The sequence below is a fragment of the Zosterops lateralis genome (assembly GCF_965231275.1).
Source record: "Zosterops lateralis genome assembly, chromosome: 2".
Lineage (NCBI taxonomy): Eukaryota > Metazoa > Chordata > Aves > Passeriformes > Zosteropidae > Zosterops > Zosterops lateralis.
The window spans coordinates 95369496-95392474 of record NC_139763.1 but is presented as its reverse complement, the minus strand read 5'-3'; the positions used below and the strand labels follow the sequence as shown (position 1 = coordinate 95392474).

Here is a 22979-nt window from a genome sequence, read left to right as displayed (position 1 = left end):
TAGACTGGCAATTAGTATAGCTGAGGCAGACAAATAATCAAGATTGAACCTTGCTCTGCCAATCTTTTCCCTTTATCCTGAAGCTGTATTTTGGTCAATAAGACTGTTCTTTATTACAAGACAGACTACATAATCAACATTCCTCCTTTGTCTCCCCAAATATTCCATCTAGTCTTGTTCAAGTTCACCTTCTGAAGTGGTTAGTTACAGTTAATTGTTTAAGCTGTAGTCAAACTTTCCTAACAAGACAACCACTTTTTTTTTTTTTTCATCTTTTAAAATCTTCCTCCAGCTACAGAAAATATAGCCATCCACAGCTGGGGAAAAACCTTCACAAAGCTCTCAAGTGAATTTAAATGGGAGGGGAAAAATAAAAATGCACATTTTTAGGAATCAGCAATGAAGCCATAACTATTAGGCTTCTACTACAAAAGTAGATTTCAGTTTCTAATATACACAAAAATAATCTCATGGAAGGAAATTAGAGGAATTATGGAGAAAAAAAATCCCACCTCTTAGTGCAGCATTCTGTACTGGAATGAAAGTGATTTATTTATATTACACACAGAGATTTTTATTAAAAAGGCTGGTAATGGAACATTTTATTTTAATGCATCAAGTTGATAAAAGATTAGTTACAGAAATTGTGTATAATGTTGTATAAGTCACATGGATGGGCTATTTAAAAAAAGATCTGATAATTAGAGGAACACATCTCTTATTTTAGTTACATTGTAAAGTGCCTTGTGTAGTCGTATTCTATCGTTGGAATGACTGCCTGTACAAATTTCAAGAAAATAAGAAGGTACCTGAGTTTCTTATTAAGGAAAATGTACAATAGCAAGAAATCCTGCAAAACAAAGCAGAAGTCACATTCAATGGTCTGCTCAGCAGTATTACTTGCTAACAGGAAACTAACACCTAGTTACTTCAGAGATAAGAGACTGGGAGATTAATATTGCAGAATTCTGGTAATGACATCTGACGCTTGACCAAAAATAGACCTTCCTAGTTTAAGTTAATGCAAGGAGTCAGAAGTTATTTTATATATCTTGCAAACATCACAGAAACATTACCAACTCCATTTACATTCTTAATATTTGTTATTAATAAATGCCAAGGTGAATTGTACCCAGCAAGGCTAATCTCTAGCTCCCTTCCTGTAGTTGCGGGGAAAGCAGTATCCTCTACTCTGTGTTTCAGAGGCTCAGAAAAAGAAATCAGCTCCTATGCTGAGCCATCCTTTGAAAGAGCCCCTGCCTGTTCATGAGGGAAAGTACAGAGATTAGCTTTACTAAGCTGAACAGTTTGCCTTTGCAGAGAACAGTTCCCTTGTATATATCACCTTCAAATGTGTGTTGGGCCTGAACTTGCAGTCTGGAATATATTGAATAATTACAATCTCAAGTCTCTGTCCATGTGGAAAAGAGGCAGACAGGGAACTGAAAAATTAATAGAAATCACTACTTTCAACTGACTATTAAGTTATATTGGTACTAGATGTAAGAAAACCGAACTGTTTTGACATCTCATGGACCATTTCTTCACAAATGGAAGATATATGAAAATGAGTAAAGAAATGTTAAAAATGCCCCAGTTTGTTAAGCAATTAAAAGAAAAAAAATTGCAACCAAGGGGACTAGGAGACTTGAACAACTGTGACAGACAAGTTATTTTCCAGTTGGTTGTTGCACAAATTGAGCAGGTCTCAACTCATTCTGTAAATGAGAATTTTACTGGTTCAGGACCTCTGGCTGCTCAGTAATTCCTGCTTATTTGCCCTACAACAGCAAAGAACACTATTTTGATAGGACACACCGGCTTTTATCATGGAGTTTGCTCCAGTCAGAAAGTATACTATCAATTACTACAAAGCATAACTAAGATGACTCAGCTCCCTGACAGAAATTTTTAATTGTGAGGCCTTTGATACTGATGTTCAGAGTGGTTTAAGTGATTTTCACTGCTTTTTGTCAGCAATGTTTGACCAAGATACGGCTCACATGCAAAATAGAGAATAGTGGGACCACTACATCTTTCAGAAATTAATTTCAGATTAAATTCTAATATAAAATCTGGTCTGCTAAGCAGTGATTACACTCTGGATGGAGTCTGTGAACCTCCGGTCTCACCCTCCTACACTGCCATCTCTGTTTCCTGCTCACAGCTACCTCCTTCACCCTTACAAACAAGGGCTCAATCCCGTCCCTTCAAACCTACCTGCTTTCCCCATTGCTCCTGCTGTACACCACCTCATGTTCCCCCCAAAACTTAATGGAATCTGCTTGCACCAAGGAGCTCATCCCTGAACTCCAGCAGGTGCTACCCCAAGCAGCTGTTCACTGCTTTCATACACAATTGTGCTTCAGCTTATGAACCTTGAGGTAACAGACCTTACACTGCAAGAAGCCTCCAAGAAACTGAGTAATAATGCAAAAGGATACATATGAACTCCAAGTTCTCCCCCACCTTCTGCAACAGTCTCGATTATTTTCTTCATGACTTCTGCATGCCTGAAAAACAGATCAGAAACAAAATATTTTAAAGAAAAGGCAACTCCCTCTTCATCAGCAAAAATAGTTTTTGTGCAAATTAAATAATTTTGGACCATTAGCTTCAGAAGCAGCAAGGAAATTTTCAGTTTACTGAGAAAGTAAAATAGCAACAGCAACTGAAAATTAAGTGATGAATGTAACATTATTTAACAGCTCCTTACATTCCCACAGAAAGCAAAAAATGTTGTATGCTACAATGTAGACCGAGTGCCACGAGAGCGAATGCATACTGCTTGACATCAGTGTAACTTTTGATTGCCAAATGCCAATAAAGGCCCCAGGTAAATCCCCAGAAGGTAATACTGACTATTAGCCAGCCACCAGAGTTCCCAGATGCCCCCTGAAGATGACTTCTAGAAACTGCTGTAAAGTTTTTAGCTGCCTCTGCTGAACTCAAACTTGTAAAGCAGATTAAATCAACCCTGCCTGAGGATTGGTTTAGGGTATGGAAACTTTCTCTGGTGGTAACTTGGGTTCTATGGTAAACACAGTTTTTAAGCTGGTTTCTTCCTTCTTGTAACTCTGTTAATGTAAAGCACTACAGGGAAGGATAAACACCTCCTCAGGTCACTGAGTTTTTACATTCTCATCAATGACATCCCAGACCTACTATGAACCACACAATATTTGTGTACAAAGCCAGTCCTGGGAATGCAACACAGAATGACAGAATAGCCAGCACTGGAAGAGACCACCTAGTCTAAAACCCTCCCTGCTCAATGAGCAGTCAACTAGAACAGACCACTCAGGACTTTGTCTGCTATAGTCTGGAATAGCCTTAATGACAAAGACTTCAAATCTTTTGATGACCAGTTATAATGTGGAAGTAATGTTCTTGTGTCCAAGGCAGTTCTTCTATCCCATAAACTAAGGGATGAAGAACATACCAAATCAGAGGTGAGAACTACTGTGTGTTAAATTATGCTTTATTTATGTACCTTTAACACAAACTCCCAGGCTGTATAATTAATCTTACTTTTATCTATACTTCGACCTTGTTTTAAATAGATGATTCTGTAAGTAATCTTAACCAGTGACATAATACAGGGCTATGGACATCCACCTACACAGCACTGCAGGTTAGTGAGCAGCAGAAGGTCCAAATACCCATCCCAAAACAACCAAAGTGCCAACTTAGAACAAGGATGAGTGGGAAGCAGAGTTTGCATAACTTTCTGACCATGCCTTGATACCAGCACGTCAATCCAAAGAGCTGACCAGCAACTGGCATTTAGTAGTTACCTCCAAAGTTACGCATGCTGCCAGTGCCTGCAAACAAGGAAGGAAGCTGTTGCAAAGTTACCAAGACACACTGTAAACAGGAACATGCAAGTCTGGGGAAATATTAAAGGTCAGCATTTGTCATTTACTGTTGGTCTTTGCAAGTCAACTAACCCTCAGAGCTGATTCCAATTCTGGATCCCCACGATGCCCTGTGGAACATATGTCATTTCAGGTGCCAAGGCCAGCTGCTTCTCTGTAAGAACCTGGCCACTGCCAAAACTTAAGTTTTGACCTTATGCATAACTGTGGGCTATTTTTTTTACTGGCATAGAATACAGGTCACCATGCAGCCATTAGAAGTCTTTAACAGCGTACTGGCTCGACTTCATACATCTTAATGACATTTGTTTTCTAAGAACTTTTCTGTTTTCTAAGAACTACTCAGGTACCTCAAATTCTATAATGGCCAGAGAGTAATGGTCATACTTGCTGTCATACAGTAACTCATGAAAAACTTTGCAGCAGGTGCTTTATAAACTTTATAAAGTTTGTTTCCTGTTTTCAGTTCCCTTCTGTAAAAAAACTTGGAAGAAGGAATATATAATATGTAAACATTACTTTCATTACAATGGAAAGAAATAACTTAAAAGAAATGTAAGGTAAAATATCCTGCTATCTAGAAATCTTTCCCTGCAGATATTTAGAGTACAACAGAAGCAACAAGAGTTTGGAGGCCTATCACTTTATTCTGAAATGGAGAAAAATAAGTCTTTGGAATCAGTGCAAGTAATTACGATTTAATTGTAAATGAGTTCAGTAGTTGTTTGATAGTCCCTTTGTAACACTTCTTCATAACAGAAAAAGAAGAGAATCATGATAAAAGCAGTTTACAGCAATTAATGAGGAAGTTGACTATATTCCTTCCAGTACCATAAAAATGCTGACAAGAACTACAACTTACAGAAGAGCTGTAATATGAAGGATTTTCACTAACTACTCAAAATAGAAGCCATCCCAAGCAGCTGACTGACAGCGGCATCCGACTGCCGTTTCTTTCCTTTCTCTGACCCCCGACATGAAGATACTCACGTCACAAGAAAAATGTTTGGAATCATAGAAATATCCTACCTTACACAATTTCCGTAACATGATGGGAAGCAACAGCAGCAGACATAACTAAACACTCATAGTTCCTACCTAAATTAAAAACACAGCAGCAGTTTGGCTATTAGTTTTCATTCAAAAGCCCAGACCTTCTTAGCTGTTAGCCTTACCAATCTGAAAAAATTGAATAGCTCATTTTGGAGAGAAAGAAAACATACTTAAAACCTCCATTTTAGATATGCTGTTAGCCTCTTTCTTCTAAGCCTCAACACCACCTTTTAAACTCTTTCCAGTGTTAAGCAGTTGCAGATCCATGACATTGCTTTTTGAAAAGGGCTACTGTTTCTTCCACTTTTAAGACTAGCAACAAACCTGTTTCACTTCACTATCAATCATCTCTTTCAAGCCTAAAGCTGAAACAAGTCTCATGATGTAAACCACTCCTTCAAGCATAAGTGTAGATTACATTACAAAGGAACTGGCACTTCACTGCCTTCAGAGGAAGAAGTGAAAACATGACCACAGGGCTCTCACTTGTGAAGAGACTCAACTCAAACTCACAATTAGCAGTGCACTGCTAACACTCCTGCAGAGTAATAACTAAAATTAAGCAGGTAACACTGCAGCCACAGCCCAGTAATAAACCCCACAGTTTTACTAGTCAGTGAGGGCTGTCATGCCAAAATACCTCTGTATCTTTTTTTGTTCTGAGAGTGCCTTCCAAATATGCATCAACAGGAGCTTCTGCCCAATTTACCAGTGAGGGTTCCAGCAAACACAAAGTAAATTAAATTTCGGCTTCAGGATTTTTTTCCTCCTTTTCTCCTATTAATCATCTTCCCAGTCAGTCTGATAAGACCTCCCACTTGACACTCCTTCAAAAATACTAATTGCACAAAAAAGCTGCATCCATTTTTTTGTCCAAAATCCTTCAGAGAGCAAACAATAAGATAGTCAAAGTCACTAACATGTTGAGATTAAGACTGGCATGTTCATACAAGGTACAAGAACACCTTACTGGATCAAACCTGGTTCTGCTCCCTATCTTATAGTACATGCTCAATAAAGAGGCTGAACAAGCCTCTTTAGAGCATAAAGTAGTGCTTTGGAACAAGCATAAACACTCTGCCCAAAGCATTACTAATTTCCAGCAATATGCCAGGGACTTTCTTATTCTGAACCCCTCTAAGTAACATTTTTAATAACCTTGACAAATTTTTATTTCATTAACATATTATTGCTTAAATAAGTACTTAGTTTAGTTAGGTGGTGTGTGCAGAAATGAATCCTTTCTGGCATTGAACATGCCAGCAGAGTAGCATTCAACGCCACCAGTTTCAAGACTGGAAGAAAACGTAAATCCTGTTACTTCACCTCCTGTGTCATTCACAATGAATGTCACTGACATCACAACTCCCTGCTCAGCTTTTGCAAATATTAAGGGTCACAGATTATTCAATCATCTCCTATGGGAAGAGCTTTATAGCTTCAGTCATCCCAGACAAATCTCCATTATCTTTTCCAGTTTCAGTCTTCCTTCACCTCTCAGATTACAGAACAGATGATGACAGCTGTAGTGCAGTATTCAACATGTGGTGGTACCACAGATTAACAGAGGCCTTATGTTGTTTTCTGTTCTATTCTTTATTATTTGCTTTACAGTTCTCCCAGTTCTGCTTGTATTACTCTTGAGCACCCAGACTGACATTTTCCTGTTAGTGCAGTCTTAAACCTGATGATTTAAAGACCAAGAATAAACTTCACAACTCCAAAATTTTCTGCTAGACCACTAGAGGGGGAAGAAGTTATTTCCCAGTTGTACAACAGCTTCTCTGCTCAATACTGTCCATATGTAAGTCTGCCTGCTTGGAGAAAGAAAACATTTCTGAAAAGCAGTGGCTAAAGAACTGTGAATTGCAAGAAACATGAGATACAGATTTACAAAGCACATGAATACATATCCTCTTAAGACCAAAATTAGCCAAGTTCCCTTGCTCTCTTCTCTAACGACTGATGAACAAATACATGCTAAAGCAGAAGCAAGAATGCTTTGAGTCTGTGAAAATGACCACAAGCTTGTCAACAACAAGCTGATTATTTGATACTCAGCTAGTGATATGGATATCCAAAGTGTTTAAGTCAAAGAAAATTAAATCTGATCTCTGAATTTTTTCTTCTAAACATATGCAATCATACAAAGAGTATCTTTTCTTAAAAGATAAAAGCCCAAACTTTTATCTCCAGGAACTTCATACTGTCAAGAGGAATTACACTGTTTCAGATATTGTCTCTGTGTCACTAAGACACCTAAAAGGATGTTAGAGCCTACTTTTAAGACAAGATGTACCTTTCAAAGACCTAAAAAAAAATCTGTACAGCAAGTCAAACTACAGTCTCCCTAAGCTTTGAGTGAGAAATGTGGAAAATGTAAAAGAAAATACCCAAAAAAAAACCCCTAAGCATGTTTTGCAGTTGTGTTCAACAACTATTTTGGTGTGACAATATCAGTATCTCTATTTATCAGTGCAAGACTTAAAGGGGAGCAGGAGGTAGTTAACAAGAAATAAGAAATTGCTATTCAATGTTCCAATAGCTTTTTCTGCTGTCAAAGTATACACTGTACTTCTACCCTTCCCAAAAAGCAGACAAAAGGATAAAACTTTATTTCATGGAGTTCTGGTAGTCTGCCATCTTCTGGAGTACACAGGGAAGCTGAGTTAAAAAATCAAGTTGATCAGAGAAGACAGTGGTAAATGCAGAACACACTTGCTGCAGTGAGCATTGGAATGAACTCAGAGAATTGCTGATGCCTTCCTTTCATACTGCCTCAGAAGCTAACAGACCACTACAGCAGCCAGTTGTAGAAGTATGTCCAGAAAACCTGAACAAAATCCTTAATAAAGAGCAGTGAAGTGCCTTGTTATCTGCAGGCAGTATCAGACCAGGAACAAAGACTTACCTGCATGGATGAACTGAGCACATGGGAGGTGGAGGAAGATGAGGATGGTTTTCAATGGTCACTGTTTTCTTGACGTGATCTTGACTAATATCTTCATACATGTGCTCTACTGTTAAAGGCTGTCGCTGCTGCAGAGGAACAAGGAACACGAGAACAAAGGTGTTACTAACAAAGAATCTCACTCCTTTCTAACATCAGCAACAGATGATGCCCCAAAAATTATAGGCATCTAAAATATAAAGGTTCTGAAGGTACAATGAGAGAACTGAGTGTGTTAAAATCCATATGGTATAGAAGTAGTACTGCACAGATTTTCCTTTGAGTGGTGAAGTATTTGACAACCAACTAGGCTCCCACCTTGGAATTTGATTAGTGGGCCCTACCCAACTTTAACTCAAGAAACCTACTGATTAAAGGAAAGAACTATTTATATATTCCTTTCCTTCTGAAGGTGATGAAAACACATACCTGCTTACTTGACTGGGTTTACTGGGGTAATTACACAGTTCTACAGTGTTAACAAATATGCCAGTGGCTTCCTTCAAAATCTGCTCAGTTTTCATCTGCAGTTTTCAGTGAAACTGTTCCAACTTGCTGCAAGTACAATAAAAGCCCTGCCTACAAGCCTACATTGCTTAATGGTTTTCTCACCATTTTTTCCTTTAAATTTCTATTGTAAATAAGCAACAAAATATCCTTTTTATCTGACACAGTGAGTCCAATTTCACAGAAGCAGGAAAACAAACCCCAACAAAGATATACCTCATCATATCCAAATAACCAGAGCCTCGGAGTTTGGTAATATTTGTCATAAGTGATGTAGAGGTCATAGGTTCTAGTCTGTAGAATAGCATCTTCCCCTCCAACATCAACTTTAGTTTTGTTAGCTTCTACAATCTGTCTTGTGTCAAGAGTTGCCTGGTTCAAGGTAAAAAAAACAAGATTAGTATAGCCTTGCTTGGGTTCCCTCCTTTCCCATCTTAAGTAGTTATGTAAAACTGTAAAACTTGTAATAATGTTCTTAAGCAGCCACAAAAAAGCCCCTAATATATGGTTTGTTTTTATTTCTAAATTAGCAGTATCAGTTTCTGCCCCAACAAGTATTTTTGGTTTTATTTTTGGTGGGTTTTTTTACTTTTCAAAAAAAGATCTGATTTCTTAAGGAAATAGGCAGCTATGTTGTTACACCCCCTATCTTCTTTCCCAAGTAACAGACAATTCCAATGAGATTCAGAAGGCAAAGGTCTCAGTTTGTGCAGGTTCATGAAGACCTTGGCATAGTACCCCAAATAATGAGGCCTTCTGTTTTCTCTCATACAAGTCTGATGGATTGGTGTAATCTACTGAACCTACAGGCCACTCATTCCCCCATGTAAGCCCCAAGAACTGCCACTGCATTTTTTAACTTCTCATGAATACAGAGTTGTGTGCACAAGCAGAGCAAAAAGGATTAGCAAAACCAAGGACAATTCCTGTGGGAAAAATCTTTGAGGCCCCAAGGGTTCAAGTTAGTGTAGTAGATTGGCAGAAGACAAATCCATAGGGATCCAAGCTCAGTAAGCCTACTACTCATAAGCTTGTTATTGAAGCCATTTGTTATCCTTATTTTTCCTTTGCTTGTGCTTATGTTGTAACAGGCAAGATAGAGAACTGTTCACTCACATCATCTGTCTCCAATAGCCCACTTTCTTCATACTCTGAAAAGAAGACCCATAAAATTCTGTGTTCAGCTTGCAGCCAGTCATTATATTTGTCATTCATAAACAACTACTTAAAAAAACCCCTACACATATCTAAAGAAGTTTTATTCAGGTAAACTTCCCAACCCCCAACCCAGACTATCCCTCTTTAAACACAAATTTGACCAAGACTACAGTAAGAAGGCAACGAGCAATACTTCAGTGATTTTATATAGACAGATTGAGGTTAAGTGTAGGTACAAAGCTGGAAGGAAGCTGTGCTAAATCCCTAGTTTATACTTTCTTAGATCTGTTCTGCTACACAATTTTCCAATCAGGTTTTTGGCACACAAGTTAGAATAAACATGCATCAATAAAACTGTACAAAAGATGCTGAAGAGCACAGGCCTACTGAAATTTTTCAGCATGAATTCTTTGCAAAGAAAGAGTGGTGTTTTAGTGTACTGCTTTAGTTAAAGACCTGAAATAAAATATGTACCACTCAATTTAAGGAAATACCTTCCATGTCTGCAGCTTCTCCTTCATCTTCCTCATCATCATCTTCACAAGATGCTGAACACTCTGGTATTTTTATATTATCCTTTAGAAGTTAAAATGAAAATACTACTTTAATGACTGTTGCATCTACATAGCCTAACAGGCACAAAAAATTCAAGGTGTTAAGTCCAGTCAACACATTCAGTGATCCAGAAAGATAATTTCTGAAATTAAGAAGGACTACACTGAACTCAAATATTTGCTTAATAACTCATTTTAGTTTCAAAGTCCTAGTATGACATTAAAATCCATTTAAAAAATTTTCCTTTGACTTTGCAATCGGAACTGATTTCACTCCTAAACAAAGAAAATGGTGTTAAACAGTCCAAAGAGCCATCTATCTGAAATGAAAGGCAATAACTAAACAGCTAAGACTAAATGTGTAGATTAAGATTTTTTAAGTTATAACCCACAGCCAACTGTGCAGATATTATCATAAAATATCTCAAGGAAGGGACCCATTAGGATGATTGAGTCCAACCCCTTCATCTTTGTGAGACTACACAAAATTATCATATGACTTCAAGTGTCACCCAGTTTCACACACTATGAACCCTGTCCAGTTCCTTAATTTTTTTAAAACACAAGAGAGTCACAAAAGATATCGCATTTTGATATAATTCTGCAAGGAAGCATAGTCCAACAGAAACAAATACAGCACAACCTCAAAGTTGACTTTTGGGCCTTGCATAGCATTAGAGTCCAACGGACAACTCCAGTGAAAACCAGAAAGTAAAGGTCTCAATCTACAGAGATTTCATAAAGGTTTTAGGAGAATACTCCAAATAACTACTACAGTTAGAAGCTCCTCTGAGCATCAGGTGGCTGACCTTTCATTTAAAAAACCCAAACCACCAAGACCTGAAAGAAACTAAGTTATAAAGTGCATTGTCCAACAGAACATCAGCAGGAAAGAGTTGTCTTCCTGGATTGGACCTACAAGCAAGCAAGTTTTTCTACATCTAACAGAAATGAAATCAAATGCAAAACACTCAACAGCAGTTACGTATCACAGTAACATTCTGCAAGTATTGTGTTTTGCAGAAAAAGTGATCAACTTCAGTTATTCCTTAAATATTTCTTCCACCCTCATGTTATTGACTTGTAAAAAAGCAGCATTTTTACTCTATTCAGCAGTCATTTGGAATACCTGCACTTCACAGTTCATCAAATTGATAGCATTTTGAGCTGTTTAAAATTCTACAGTAGCACAGGGCAGCCCATTTTCTTTCCCCCTAGGTTTTAGAATCCAAAGCTTCTTGGATGGTTTAAACTCTCACAACACACACAGAGAACTCCCCTTACAAATTCATCTTTAAAAGCATTTTGTGTCTCAGTGACTTTTTCCATGTTTTTTAAACACGTTAGCCAATACATTTGCATTTCAAGTACTTCCTGAGGACTTAAGTTTCAGGTTTTTCTCCTGCTCAAGTGACTTTGTGGAAACATGCAGAAACTGAGGATTTCATAACATGTATACATTTAAACAGGTAAAGTTCTTCTAAACTGAAGGGCATAAACCTGTGAAACTGGACCAATGTGGTAGAAGTTTGCTTGCTGTAGTTGAAGATCATAAAGAAATACTTTACATTCCCACATTACTTTTCCATATAAAAATTTCTTTACACCATATTTCCAAACACAGATGTCTCAGAACACAAATGTGTGGCATCAGTATAAATAGAATTTAATTTTCAGTTTGTAGAAGCCTGGCACAGGAGCATACTGGCTAAAGGCATTTCAAAAAGACAAATGCCTCACTAAACACAGAAATAAAGAGATGCACATGCTTAGACTCATATCAGGCTCTGAGGGGCAATGTACATCTGCAAAACAATTAGTGACCAAGTATAATTTAATCTTTCACAACGAATACTACATTGCCACTGGTAAAACTACTATTACATTCAGGTCTGTAATAAAACAAGAGAAAAATTTAGAAACAAGTACCTTACTGTCCAGTGTGATCTCTTTAACAGCTTCTGTTGCGCCCACTATACCTGTAAATTGAACAAGAAGTCTGTGTTAAAAAAGCTTGGTTCTTGGTGAGAGAATAGCACAGAAAGCGTTTGCAAGGATTTCAGAAAGCAGTGTCTCATCTTTCACAACCACCTTGAAATGTGAGAGGCTGTTCATTTGGTGTTGGTAACATGCTTAGTGCTGGACATTCCTAAGCAAACCATTTCAGTACCACAGGCCACCACAGCACAGATGTGCCATGTCTTACAAAGCCTGTGATGGAACTCTGCAAATTTAGACTCCTATTTTAAGGTATTTTTGCATAAAAGTTAGTTCAGGAAAGCCACTCACATCACAATAATGAAACTCAACCTCATGAAAAAGGCAGGCTCAGAGTATTTCTGAGCTTCCTGAAAGCAATGACAAAGCAAAAAGTAGCAAAGCACTCAATGCTTTTAGCTGAGGGGAAGCAGAGGTATAAAACCACCCCAAATCATAGTAGTGTCCACTCTTGAGCTCCTCCCCATTAGCTTTCTAGTTTTACTGCAGTTCTTACACAGTACCTTTTGAGATACGTGCCAAGATTCCGCTTTGACAGAGTGTATTTATCTGATCAACTCCAGCTTCTGGAACCAGATTTTATCTCATTTGACAGCATTTAGAGACCTGGCAGAGTTCAGTCAGGGTGTTACAGCTGTGCTGTACTGCATGGTGCCCAAACCAGTCAACTCCAAAAGTAAAAACCTGGCAGAGGAGTCTATTCACAGCAGGGATGGATACTGCACACTTAATTCAAGGACATGACAAAGCTATTCCAAATTATTTCTCTGGTGTGGGGGCATTTGATTATGAACTATCATGCCTTTAAGAATTGCCAACGATGAAGAATGTACGTCTACAGAAAAAAAAAGGCATCATCTCCAGCCCCTTTTCTTCCCACCCTGGCAAACTATTCAGAGAACTTTCTCCACATTACGGCAAAAAATATTACACCAAAGAAAGTAAAAACTAAGAGGAGTACTTTTGGAAATGGTGGAGAAAACAGCATTGAAGGACAGAATTGTATTAATACATGACAGAACATCAAGAAACAGACTAAAACTAACATAATTGCCAATTAGAAAAAAACCAGAAGTATTTCTAAGACACTGTGCTAGAAAAGCCAGTGAGATAGATTCATATAAGCAGTATTTTTTTGAACTCTTTATAAACACAAGCTCATTTAAAGGTTTATTGAAAAAAAGGATCATCTCCCATACTCATCTCTGTACTTAACATCTTTCTTTTTAGCACAGCATCCACAATTTAAACTAACACCCTCTTCAGAGGATTTCCTTACTAAGGAATGAGTCACTACACAAATCATATTTTAAAATAACTTCCTAGAACTTTAGTAAGAGAATACTGAAATAATTGCCACCCTTCTCTGAAAAGGAGCCTGCTTCAAGCATATCCAGCTACACAGCTAAACACCATGTACCAATCAGGTGGGGGTAGCTGATAATGCAACTTATTTCCTTCAGACTACATATTGTTACACAGACGTGTATATAAGAAAGATTTTACTTTCTAACAGTGGAAACTGAAAATCAGATTACCAAATGCAAAGCATGAAGCAAGACGTTGCATACCTGCATTGTGAAAAGTGTCTACCCAGCCCCCATCACCATCATCTTCTTCTATAATTGCCTCCTGCTCATCTGAGTACTCCATCTGCTTACACCTTTTATAGCACGGCACTGCAAGAAGTGGCAAAACAAAAAGAATGCAGTCAGTCATTCTTATACAAAACCAGACTGGAGCATGATATTGTGCTGCAAGGCCTCCTAAAATGTGGCAATCTTTCAAATATCCCTATTTAAGGAAGCCTAAGGCTGTATTTCAAATGCAAAAGTAAGAAGTTACAAAAATATGTTGATGTGCTGTACCATATATTTTATTTAATGTAAAATACAATGATTCCTGTCGCCTTAGAAGTTTACCTTTCTGTTAAGTATTAGAGCAGTTCATCCAATCTCTTAAGGAGTAGAGAAGTATTAATTTCTTGTTTGCTAACGACTGAAGAGAACCTGTAAGTTTTCTTCACATTGGTAAACAACTAAGGACAACTTTGCCTGGATTTTCATCAGTTTTCCAAACTCATTTAGAATTCCGCTAAAATTTGCATCAGCTATTTATGCAATACATTAGGTATGTTTAATTATAACATCTAGAAGTTCAGAAGGTCAGAATTCATGTGATATTAAGCATAACTTCTGTCATATGTGCTACAGAGCCATTCAAACAGAGATTTAGAGAATGTTTTCAGAAAACAGTCAAAGAAAGACTGAATATATGATTCAGGCAAAGCAGGCATTTTCCAATAGTGTAAACAAGGACTATGTAGAAAAGGCTCCTTCCTTTTCTATTAATGTGGAGAAAAACAAATCTGCTGCATGAAATGCAGCATTTGAAAACTGCTCTTTGACCTTTCAGAAAGGGAAGAAAAGGGTGTGAAAGTCAAAGTGAAGTCACCCAGACTTCCAAAATGAGGTCTGTAGGATGGTTCCCAGTCTCAACTACAGCCCACAACTTTTACTCGGGTGGGAGGCCAATGTGACACCAGCAGCAGGAAATGTTATTTTGGAATGTGATCAAGAAGGATCAGAGCAACGAGGAACCTCAGTAGTGGCAGAAAAAGAAACAAAGCACATCAACTGGCCATCAAACCATGAGGCCCATCTCAGGAAAACGTCCAGTGCTACTCTAGTAATTTTCTCATGATAATGCACTGCAAGACTCCAAAAGCCAGTGAGGAAAATTCAAGCACATAATACAACCCTCTGCAGGAAAAATCTCCTCAGGCTTCCTTAGCGCTAATAATTCATTTAATAGCTTTGACACATTTTGATACAGGATCTTTCCAATTTCCCCATAGTTGTGCCAAGATATTATCCTTCTTATCCATTAAAAAAGTAGTCACCACGTGTATTATATAAACACAAATGTAAAGCTGATAAAAAATTAATTCAAGATTGTATTTCTATAATTCTAATTGACAAGGATATTGACATTAACTATATACTGGAATTAGAAGTATCAGAGTGAGTCACTAGGAAAAACATTTTGAGAACTCTTTAATAGCCTGAGTTTTCAAAGGAAAGAAGTGAATCAACATATTCTTGTTTTAGACACTGAACATGAGTTGAAGCAAAGGCAGAAAAAGAGGTTAATAATGGTTTAAAGTTCATTTATACTTCATCAAGGCAAACTTTATGTCCCCTACAAAGCTCTACTATAAAGTGGTCTAAGAGAAAGAATTTAGGAGTGCAGGAGAAATTTCTTTAATACTGCAAAGCTAGAGCATCTGAAGTGTCAGTTATTTGCTTCCCCTATTAATACAATCGGTAGAGCTGACAGCACAGTCAACCATGCTGTCCATTCTAAGAACACTTATATTTAAATTTCAGCCTTACCATTTTTAGTTACCAAAAACTGTTTGTCTGTTGGCAGATAAGCTTTGACTTTTAGTTCTTCTCCTGAAGCCCTGTAAAATGAAGTGCACCATTTGAGAATTTGATGACCTGCACACAGAAGAATCCTTCTATTTTCACATTGTGTCAGGAACATTTTATATAATCCTCTCGACCTATTCTCAGAACTTGTTTGCTATGACTTTACTCTTCCCTACATACATTTGGTATGGTGTTAGAAAGCTTGGCCACCCCCAACTGCTCTGAGATCAAAACCATTTTATGCCTCAAAAACTACTTTCACCTTGAGATGTCCAAGCAAAGATGGGTTGACAGAATAATCTATTCTATAAAAAACCTTCTAGGATCAGCAACAACAAAGTAGCAAGTGTCTGAAAAAAACAACCTGAGAAAAGCAATAGAGCTCTATAAATACAAAATCTGTCCATAGTCACTGGTGCTTAAGCACTCTTTAATTCACATTACTCAAGCATTTGCCTTCACCTTTAGTGGTTTTTGTTTTGAAATGAAAGTAATGTTCTAAATAGCCCATTCCAAACTGCTGCCAGACATGATGTTTTCTCTGAAGGAGGTGGCAAAGGGGCAGGGAAACAATGATTCAAACACAGTAATTTTTCCTTTAGCAATTTGAGGCCCAGTACAGAGCCAAGACCCTGATGATACCAAGTGCACAGACATTGCTCATTGAGGAGCAGATTAATTTCATAATGCAAGACACCAGTAAAACATAAGGAAGCACCTGATTTGCAGCCTTACTGTACATGACACAGAAGGGATTTCCAAGGGCAATCACTGCACAAAGTGAACTGCTGTGGGCTAACTTGAATACTTTTATTAACAAATGCTTGTCAAAATACACCATTTACAACTACTGTCTAGCAATTCCAGTTGCATATGGCCTTTGCTTTCTCAATCACCAGGACAAACCCAGGGAGACATGCTACTACTGCAGCTAAGTGCTAAAAGTATTCATAGTATGTAACAAATTAATTCCCCTAAAACCTTAGAAAAACAAACAAAAAATCCCCAAGCAAATCCTCATCTCAACTAATTGTTATACAGCAATTAGTAAGCCCTGCCTGACTTAAATATAAATATAGATCATAAAAGTTTTACTGGAAAAGTCCACTTAGTGCTCTGAAATGAGACAACTGTATGGCTAAATCCAACAGAAACACACCAAAGCACAGGTAGGAATGCTACCTTCTACAATTCTTTCAATTTTACTTACCATTGCCAAGTAGGACAGTGGTGAACTAAGTGATCTCCAGCTGCAACAAACTGTTAAGGCAGGAAAAAAATTACTGTTAAATATGACCCAAGGAAACAATCTGATTTTTTTCTCAGCATTAGTATTTCAGTTCCACATTCTTCTGATTGATTAACTGTGTAATTAACAAATGTTTCAATCAGCTTGATGCTTTATTTCAACCCCATTTCTCAGGTAACCATGAAAATACAACGATTAGATCAGCTTCACCCAAAATGCTTATAAGCACCATAGCAAATTCAGCATTTCAAAAGCTGCCAGCCTAGTAAGAATCAAAAAAAGTATCTGGACTTTTTATCTAGTAAAACTGTTTACTTTGTAATAAAGAAATTTTTATTTGTCACTATTCAAACTTTTACAAATACAACAAAGAGCTTAATGTAAAGAAAATGTTTAATTCTCTTTCCTTATTCAAAACAATTGCAGTAAGAAAAGCAAGACTATCAATCCACTGAATCAGTGAGAGAACTGCAACAAAGAAATAAACAGCACAGACTTTATATAATGACCATTGCTATAACAGTTGATCACTGATTTTAACTAAAAATGGATTACCACTTAATTAGTACACTAAAATTCTTACAGGTAACTTTGTTCTGAAGAAATAGTTCTTAAAAAATTTAACTCCTCCTGTTCTTAGTATCGAATACGAAGCATTTTATAAAATTGCATTACTGTTTCAAAGTGATACTGCCAAGTTAAACTTGCCAGCAACATCAGGCTAGACTTGTGTACAAACTCAAAATTCACACAGCAGAGTCTAACCCTCTGGGCTTGTTTTTTTGCACACATAAATTGAGGAAGGCAAGCCTGCACTCAAGTGATTTCTGTAGGCTTTGCAGCAGCCCCTTTGGAATATGAGGTGCACAGCCATTGCTACAGGTGCTTTCTTGTCTTGAAGCACCAGTTTACAGCAGCACCATCCCCAGCTGCCCAGAGGCTGCTGCAGTGTGACATAACAGGCTCGTGGCGGGTCACAGCCATTTCCTCCTCGTGTCCTCCAAAGGGAGGTGGATCAGCGCAGCAGGAAACACCACAGCGCTCACTGCACATGGATTAACAGGCTTAATCTCTGCAAAGTGCTTCCCTTTCACCTATCTTCAACAGAAGCCTCCAGCAAAACTCAATCCTTTAAAAAAACTCCAGCAAACTCTCCCAATACAAAGGGAAATTTTAAAACTCATTATCTCTTACGTAGTAAACATAAACGAAACTCCAGAATTATTTAAAATTCTCTGTTCAAAGAACTGGAACTCTGTTTGTGACAGCAACGTTAAAATATATTACTAAAGATGAAAAAACAGTGCAGTTTTTGAGTTTAACAGATACATAGTCCTAAAACAGTATTTGAAATTTTATCTACATTTTTTTCACCTTAAGCAGCAAAATTATCTAGCTGGTTTCACTTTCTATTTCTCAAGCACTGATGCTACCTCCTATCTGATTCAGTATTGGAAAGTAGAAGGAGAAAAATTTTAGGACATTCTTTTTCTGTCCTGGAGAGAGAATGACTTTAACGATTTCCCTGTATTTACATACATAATTAAAACAAGTGTCATCTTTTGGACATATTAACTAGTAAGAACTCATGACAGGCAAGAATTTTTTGAAATTAAATCAAGTAACAGATAAGTGAAAAGGGGGAGTAGGTGTTGAGTTTGATTAATGAGTCATCTTTAGTCTTAATTTATTCATCTTCGAAGGCAAGCCACAGGAACCCCACAAAAATCTATATGCCAATTAGTGTCTCAGACTAAAATACAACTTACATTACCCAAGAAATCCAAATTCATTCAAAGAAAGCATCCTAGTGTCATTATTCTTCTTTAGCACCATTATTATGTAAAGACTGTCAAAGGGACCATCAGCAGATCCATGCTCCAGCTTCATCTAAATTTACCAAAAATTTAATCTCGCTGTATAACCGGTTCCCTTGACTACTGTTTTGAAGGGTCCAATTTATTCATCCCAGCAGCATCTAACTTGATACTGAGAACACACAGTATCAAGTTAGATGAATACCACATTCCTAGTGGTGTTCAAATGCTGCAAACTTTAATGTAATCTAATACAGTGTGGTTCTTGTTATGTTCTACAGAAGGTGCCTTTTCTTACAGTACCACTGCAAATTCTTTTCCCATAATCACGAAGGGATTAGGTATTGGTAGAACATTTGTCTAGACTTTCTCTATTATTCTAGTTTACATACAATAGAGATCATGCATTATTGTTTAACATACATGAATATTTATACACACACATACATATGGTTATCAGAACAGAACACCATGTTGCTAAGCCTGTTTGTCTGTGTGGTACTTCTGTGTCAAAGGGAGAGAATGAGTGTTTGCTTGCCAGGCAACACAACAGAAAAATGCAGGCACCAATATTAGAAAACATACTTCTGTCCCCATTATCTACCTGCATCAGTCATCATTTGTTCCTTTTTTTTTTTTTTGCCATCTCATCTTTACCTTTTTTACCTTTTTTAATTGTTTCATTTTTCTTTCATTCTACCTAAGTCTTGACACTGTTTTATTAGATCTCTGTAAAAACAAAGTATTTGCAGACCAGTAGCACTTTAATATGAGAAAAAGTGTAACAGGGAAATTCAAACAGCTCAACAGCGTCAGTATTCTTACTGTTCCAGGAAAAAAAAAAACTGTTTGTTGCTCTTTGCACTGGAGTTCTTAAAAAACTACAACTGCTTGGCACCAATCCAAAATACAACCAGCCTAAAGCAGAAGAAGAGGGAGAAATAATAATCATTGGATACATGGTGTGGACAAATATATGTAATGATCTTCACAGAGCTTTGGAAGGAACCAAAAAACAGATAAACAAAGACTGTTCCAACGATAAAAGCTCCCCTTCCAGTTCCTCAGAGGAAAGACTTTAAAAATCAATACATTCCTACTTCAGTCCTCAACTCCCATGACAAATGGAGCTGTTGACCCAGCTTCTTTACAATTTTTTCACAGCATAATAGAGGAAAGGAGCATCCCACAATCCGATGCCTAATGCCATCTCAAGAGAAATTATGTTGATCTATTTCACTTGTAGAGTAAGAAACGCCTCTTAGAAATTTCACTTTCAAGACGCAGTATTGGCAAAGACATGATCTGTTTAACATGGCTGTTTTGCATTAAAAAATGCATCATTAGTTTCAAAATAAATTTAAGTTTCTAAATACTTACCTCTTCAGGTGTAATTACTCCAGTTTCTTTAAACTTGGACTCCTGCAAGAAAAAAAAGTTTAAAATTTTGAGAACTGCTGACAAATCAACACACTCCACTTTACTGGAAAGACAAACATCTTTACTTTCATTTTGCAACTCATTCTGTCCAGAGATCCAAGAATCAGCCTAGAGGCAACCTCTGCCACGACTGATAGACATCTTACATTAGAAAATACGGAAGTAAGGCTCCCCAAAATTACTTGTTGCAAAATATGAGGTATTATGAAAAATGATCACGTATACAAAATAATCAGTGATTCCAACTGTCAAGGACTCCAGAGTTCCAGGCCTTCAACAGCACTGCAATGCAACAATATGAGGTTTTGCAGTTAAGGAGTCACGAAGGAAAGACAAAACCAACACTTCTCTGGAGTACAAAAAGTGAAATACAAAGTTAGTGCCCATTTCTGTGCCTCCATCATGCACCCCACAGAAACAGCTTCAGTTTTTGCACATTGCCGTGGGGAGTTTTGTGGATGAAAGAATAGATGGCAAGCTGACACCAGATTTATTCTGCATGAAGCAGAAATGAAGCACTTTGGCATTAAAGGCAACTTTTATGAAGCTTAAGAATAACACATCTTGTATCATATTCAAATCTAGACTAAGTGTATTATGTTTTGACTTCTGGTTGTTTGTTTCTTCAGAAAACCTCAAGTACCAAGTTATCCTACTGTCCCCCAGCATCAGAGCTATCCAAAACAGGCTTTTGAAAAATAATACAATTTCAACCATGTCACAGCTGACTTCTTGCCCTAAGGAACCCATTTTTTCCTATTAAGACTAAAAGCATCAACTGAAAATGTCTTGCTTCCAGCCACAACTTCACCACATCCAATCAGTCGGAAAACAGGGAAGAAAAGAAGCCTCAGCTAAACTTGGTTATTCTTGTTCCTTCCCTCAATATGTTCTATCACCTGTGCTATAGAAAACGAAAGGAGCACATGTGTTTGATATGGTATTGATTACTGCCTTCTGCCCCAGTTCTAAGGAAGACAGACTTCAGAACAAGGTACAAGATAAGGAAAACAGCAGCTGTACAAACATCGTAACACCATTATATGATAGATTACTGGAACTGAAGTAATTTGAATTGCTACAAAACTCAGAATCCTCAATAACACATTGTGCAACACCACAGTGGAGACAACTTTCTGCTTCCCCTCAAAATGAACCATAAACAGTAGGAAACATGCATAAACTTGTGTCTCTGGAATTACAGAAAGAAAACATGTAAAATATTCATCCTCTGTTTCCTGAGGGTAAATAGTTCATTTTTCCATCTAAGTAAATTCTTTGGTTGTGAGAGACACAGGTCCAGTTTCTTTCAAAAGTTACCAAGTTAGAGTATTTATTTTCCCCCTGTAAAGGGAACATATACACATAATATCAACACCTTCCATTTCTGGAAGGTTCTACTCCTGCCTCCTCCCAATAATCCATCTGGGCACATGAATTTGTCCATTATTACACCAGCTGTAATAACAACAACAACAACAACTGTACCATCCTAAACAACTGACTTCACCTTCCCATGCCACAACTTCACCGCAACCCAAACATTTCACATTGGTGGGCAACTCCAGGAAGGTCCACTAGCCAGGCAAGAGCATCCCACAGAGGAACAAATTCAATTAATAATTGACTGTCACTGCTATCTGCCCAGGGATGTCAACTGCGGGGTGCAAAGCACGTAAAAGGTCAAACCACAAAGCCACAAAGAGAGAGACTGTTGTCATAAACAAGTGCTTTTTCCAAAAGCATGTAGAAGTAACAAAATCAGTAGTGAAAAAACTGCTGCCAAGTTAAGCACTCATATACAAAGTTAGGGTTTACATTAAAAATTGTTTGCAAATAATAGTCAGAGAATGGGATGTAGTCTAGAAACTGCAGAAAACCATAACTTGTTTCTACCTAAATACACAGCACCAGGAATTATAACAGATGTGCTGCCTATCTTTACAATGACCCAATGGCTCATTTCTGCTATTCTCAGCTACTTTAGTGCAGACAGGCTTGTATTAATACTGTAATTCTGATACAGTAATAAGCTGTGCTATCTAAAACCTGCTCACATAACGAAGGTGTGGCTCATTTTGTTGTTTCGTTTTTGTTTTTTTTTTTTTTTTAATGTCAGCTGAAAAAGTTTTGCCCTTTACCCAAAATAACTATTGCAACGCAATTCCTGAAAGGAATCAAAGGCTCAAGCCTGTCTGGCCTCAACGCTCGGATTTCAATTCCTGGACACACAAGCGGGTAAAAGTTTCCTGACTTTAACAGAAAACGGCAACAACATATAAGTCATTCCTTGAGAAGCAGCAGCAGCACCTGTTCTTTGTAAGTCCCGCCCCTCCAGGTGGATGCGCCCCCTCCCAGCGGGCTGTGAGCTCCAGCTGGGGTTGTTCCCCCATCCCCTCCGGCCCGCTGCGGGCTCAGGGCCGATGGCTGTGCCCGGCACGCCCAGCCCCGCGCCCCCCGAGACCCGCAGCTCCGGGGCCGGGCCGCCAAGGGCACCGGCAGCTCTCGGGGCTCGGGCAGGGAAGAGCAGGCGGGGGCGGCCACGGCTGTCCCTCCTCCCCATCCCGGCTCCCGCGCAGGACCGGCACCTTGAGCACGGGCGTGAGGTACTCGGCCACCTCCAAGGCCTTTCCCTTCACCGTGTTGATGACGTTCTGCATCGCGGCGGTCGGTCGGACGGACGGACGGACGGACGGGCGGACTGACGGACAGCGGCCGCCCCCCGCCCTCGGCCCGGCGCTCCCGTGGCCGCCCCCCCGCCGCCCACGTGACCCGCCCCTCACGTTCTCCCCCCGCCCCCTCCCCCGTCGCACGCGCGTGACGACACAGGGCGCGCGCGCGCAGGGCGGGAAGGCGGGGAGGGGGCGTGGCCGGGCTGGGGGCGGAGCTCGCGGGTTCCTCGAAGTCGCGGGGGCGGGGCCTGGGCCGGCCGTGCCCGGGA

General features: G+C 38.6%; 1 protein-coding gene across 1 annotated transcript; it reads right to left on the bottom strand.

Moving 5' to 3' along the window:
• Nucleotides 1–590: 590 nt before the first annotated feature.
• ATG3 (autophagy related 3) lies at nt 591–22773 on the bottom strand. Its single transcript, XM_083854588.1, has 12 exons — nt 22627–22773; nt 19979–20020; nt 16743–16792; nt 15494–15564; nt 13670–13777; nt 12030–12079; nt 10041–10122; nt 9505–9539; nt 8605–8760; nt 7843–7970; nt 2445–2513; nt 591–809 (listed from the first exon to the last, which is right to left on the bottom strand). The coding sequence occupies exons 1-12, from the start codon at nt 22696–22698 to the stop codon at nt 728–730; spliced, it is 945 nt and encodes a 314-aa protein (XP_083710714.1). The 5' UTR covers nt 22699–22773; the 3' UTR covers nt 591–727.
• Nucleotides 22774–22979: the final 206 nt, after the last annotated feature.

Excerpts from the sequence above, each read along its gene's own strand:
- ATG3 (XM_083854588.1), bottom strand. The coding sequence starts at position 22,698 with ATGCAGAACGTCATCAACACGGTGAAGGGAAAGGCCTTGGAGGTGGCC. Across the intron at positions 10,123-12,029 it reads AGATCACACTGGACAGTAAG|GATAATATAAAAATACCAGA; the intron begins GTACTTGTTTCT and ends TAACTTCTAAAG. Across the intron at positions 8,761-9,504 it reads GGCTATTGGAGACAGATGAT|GCAACTCTTGACACAAGACA; the intron begins GTGAGTGAACAG and ends ACCTTGAACCAG.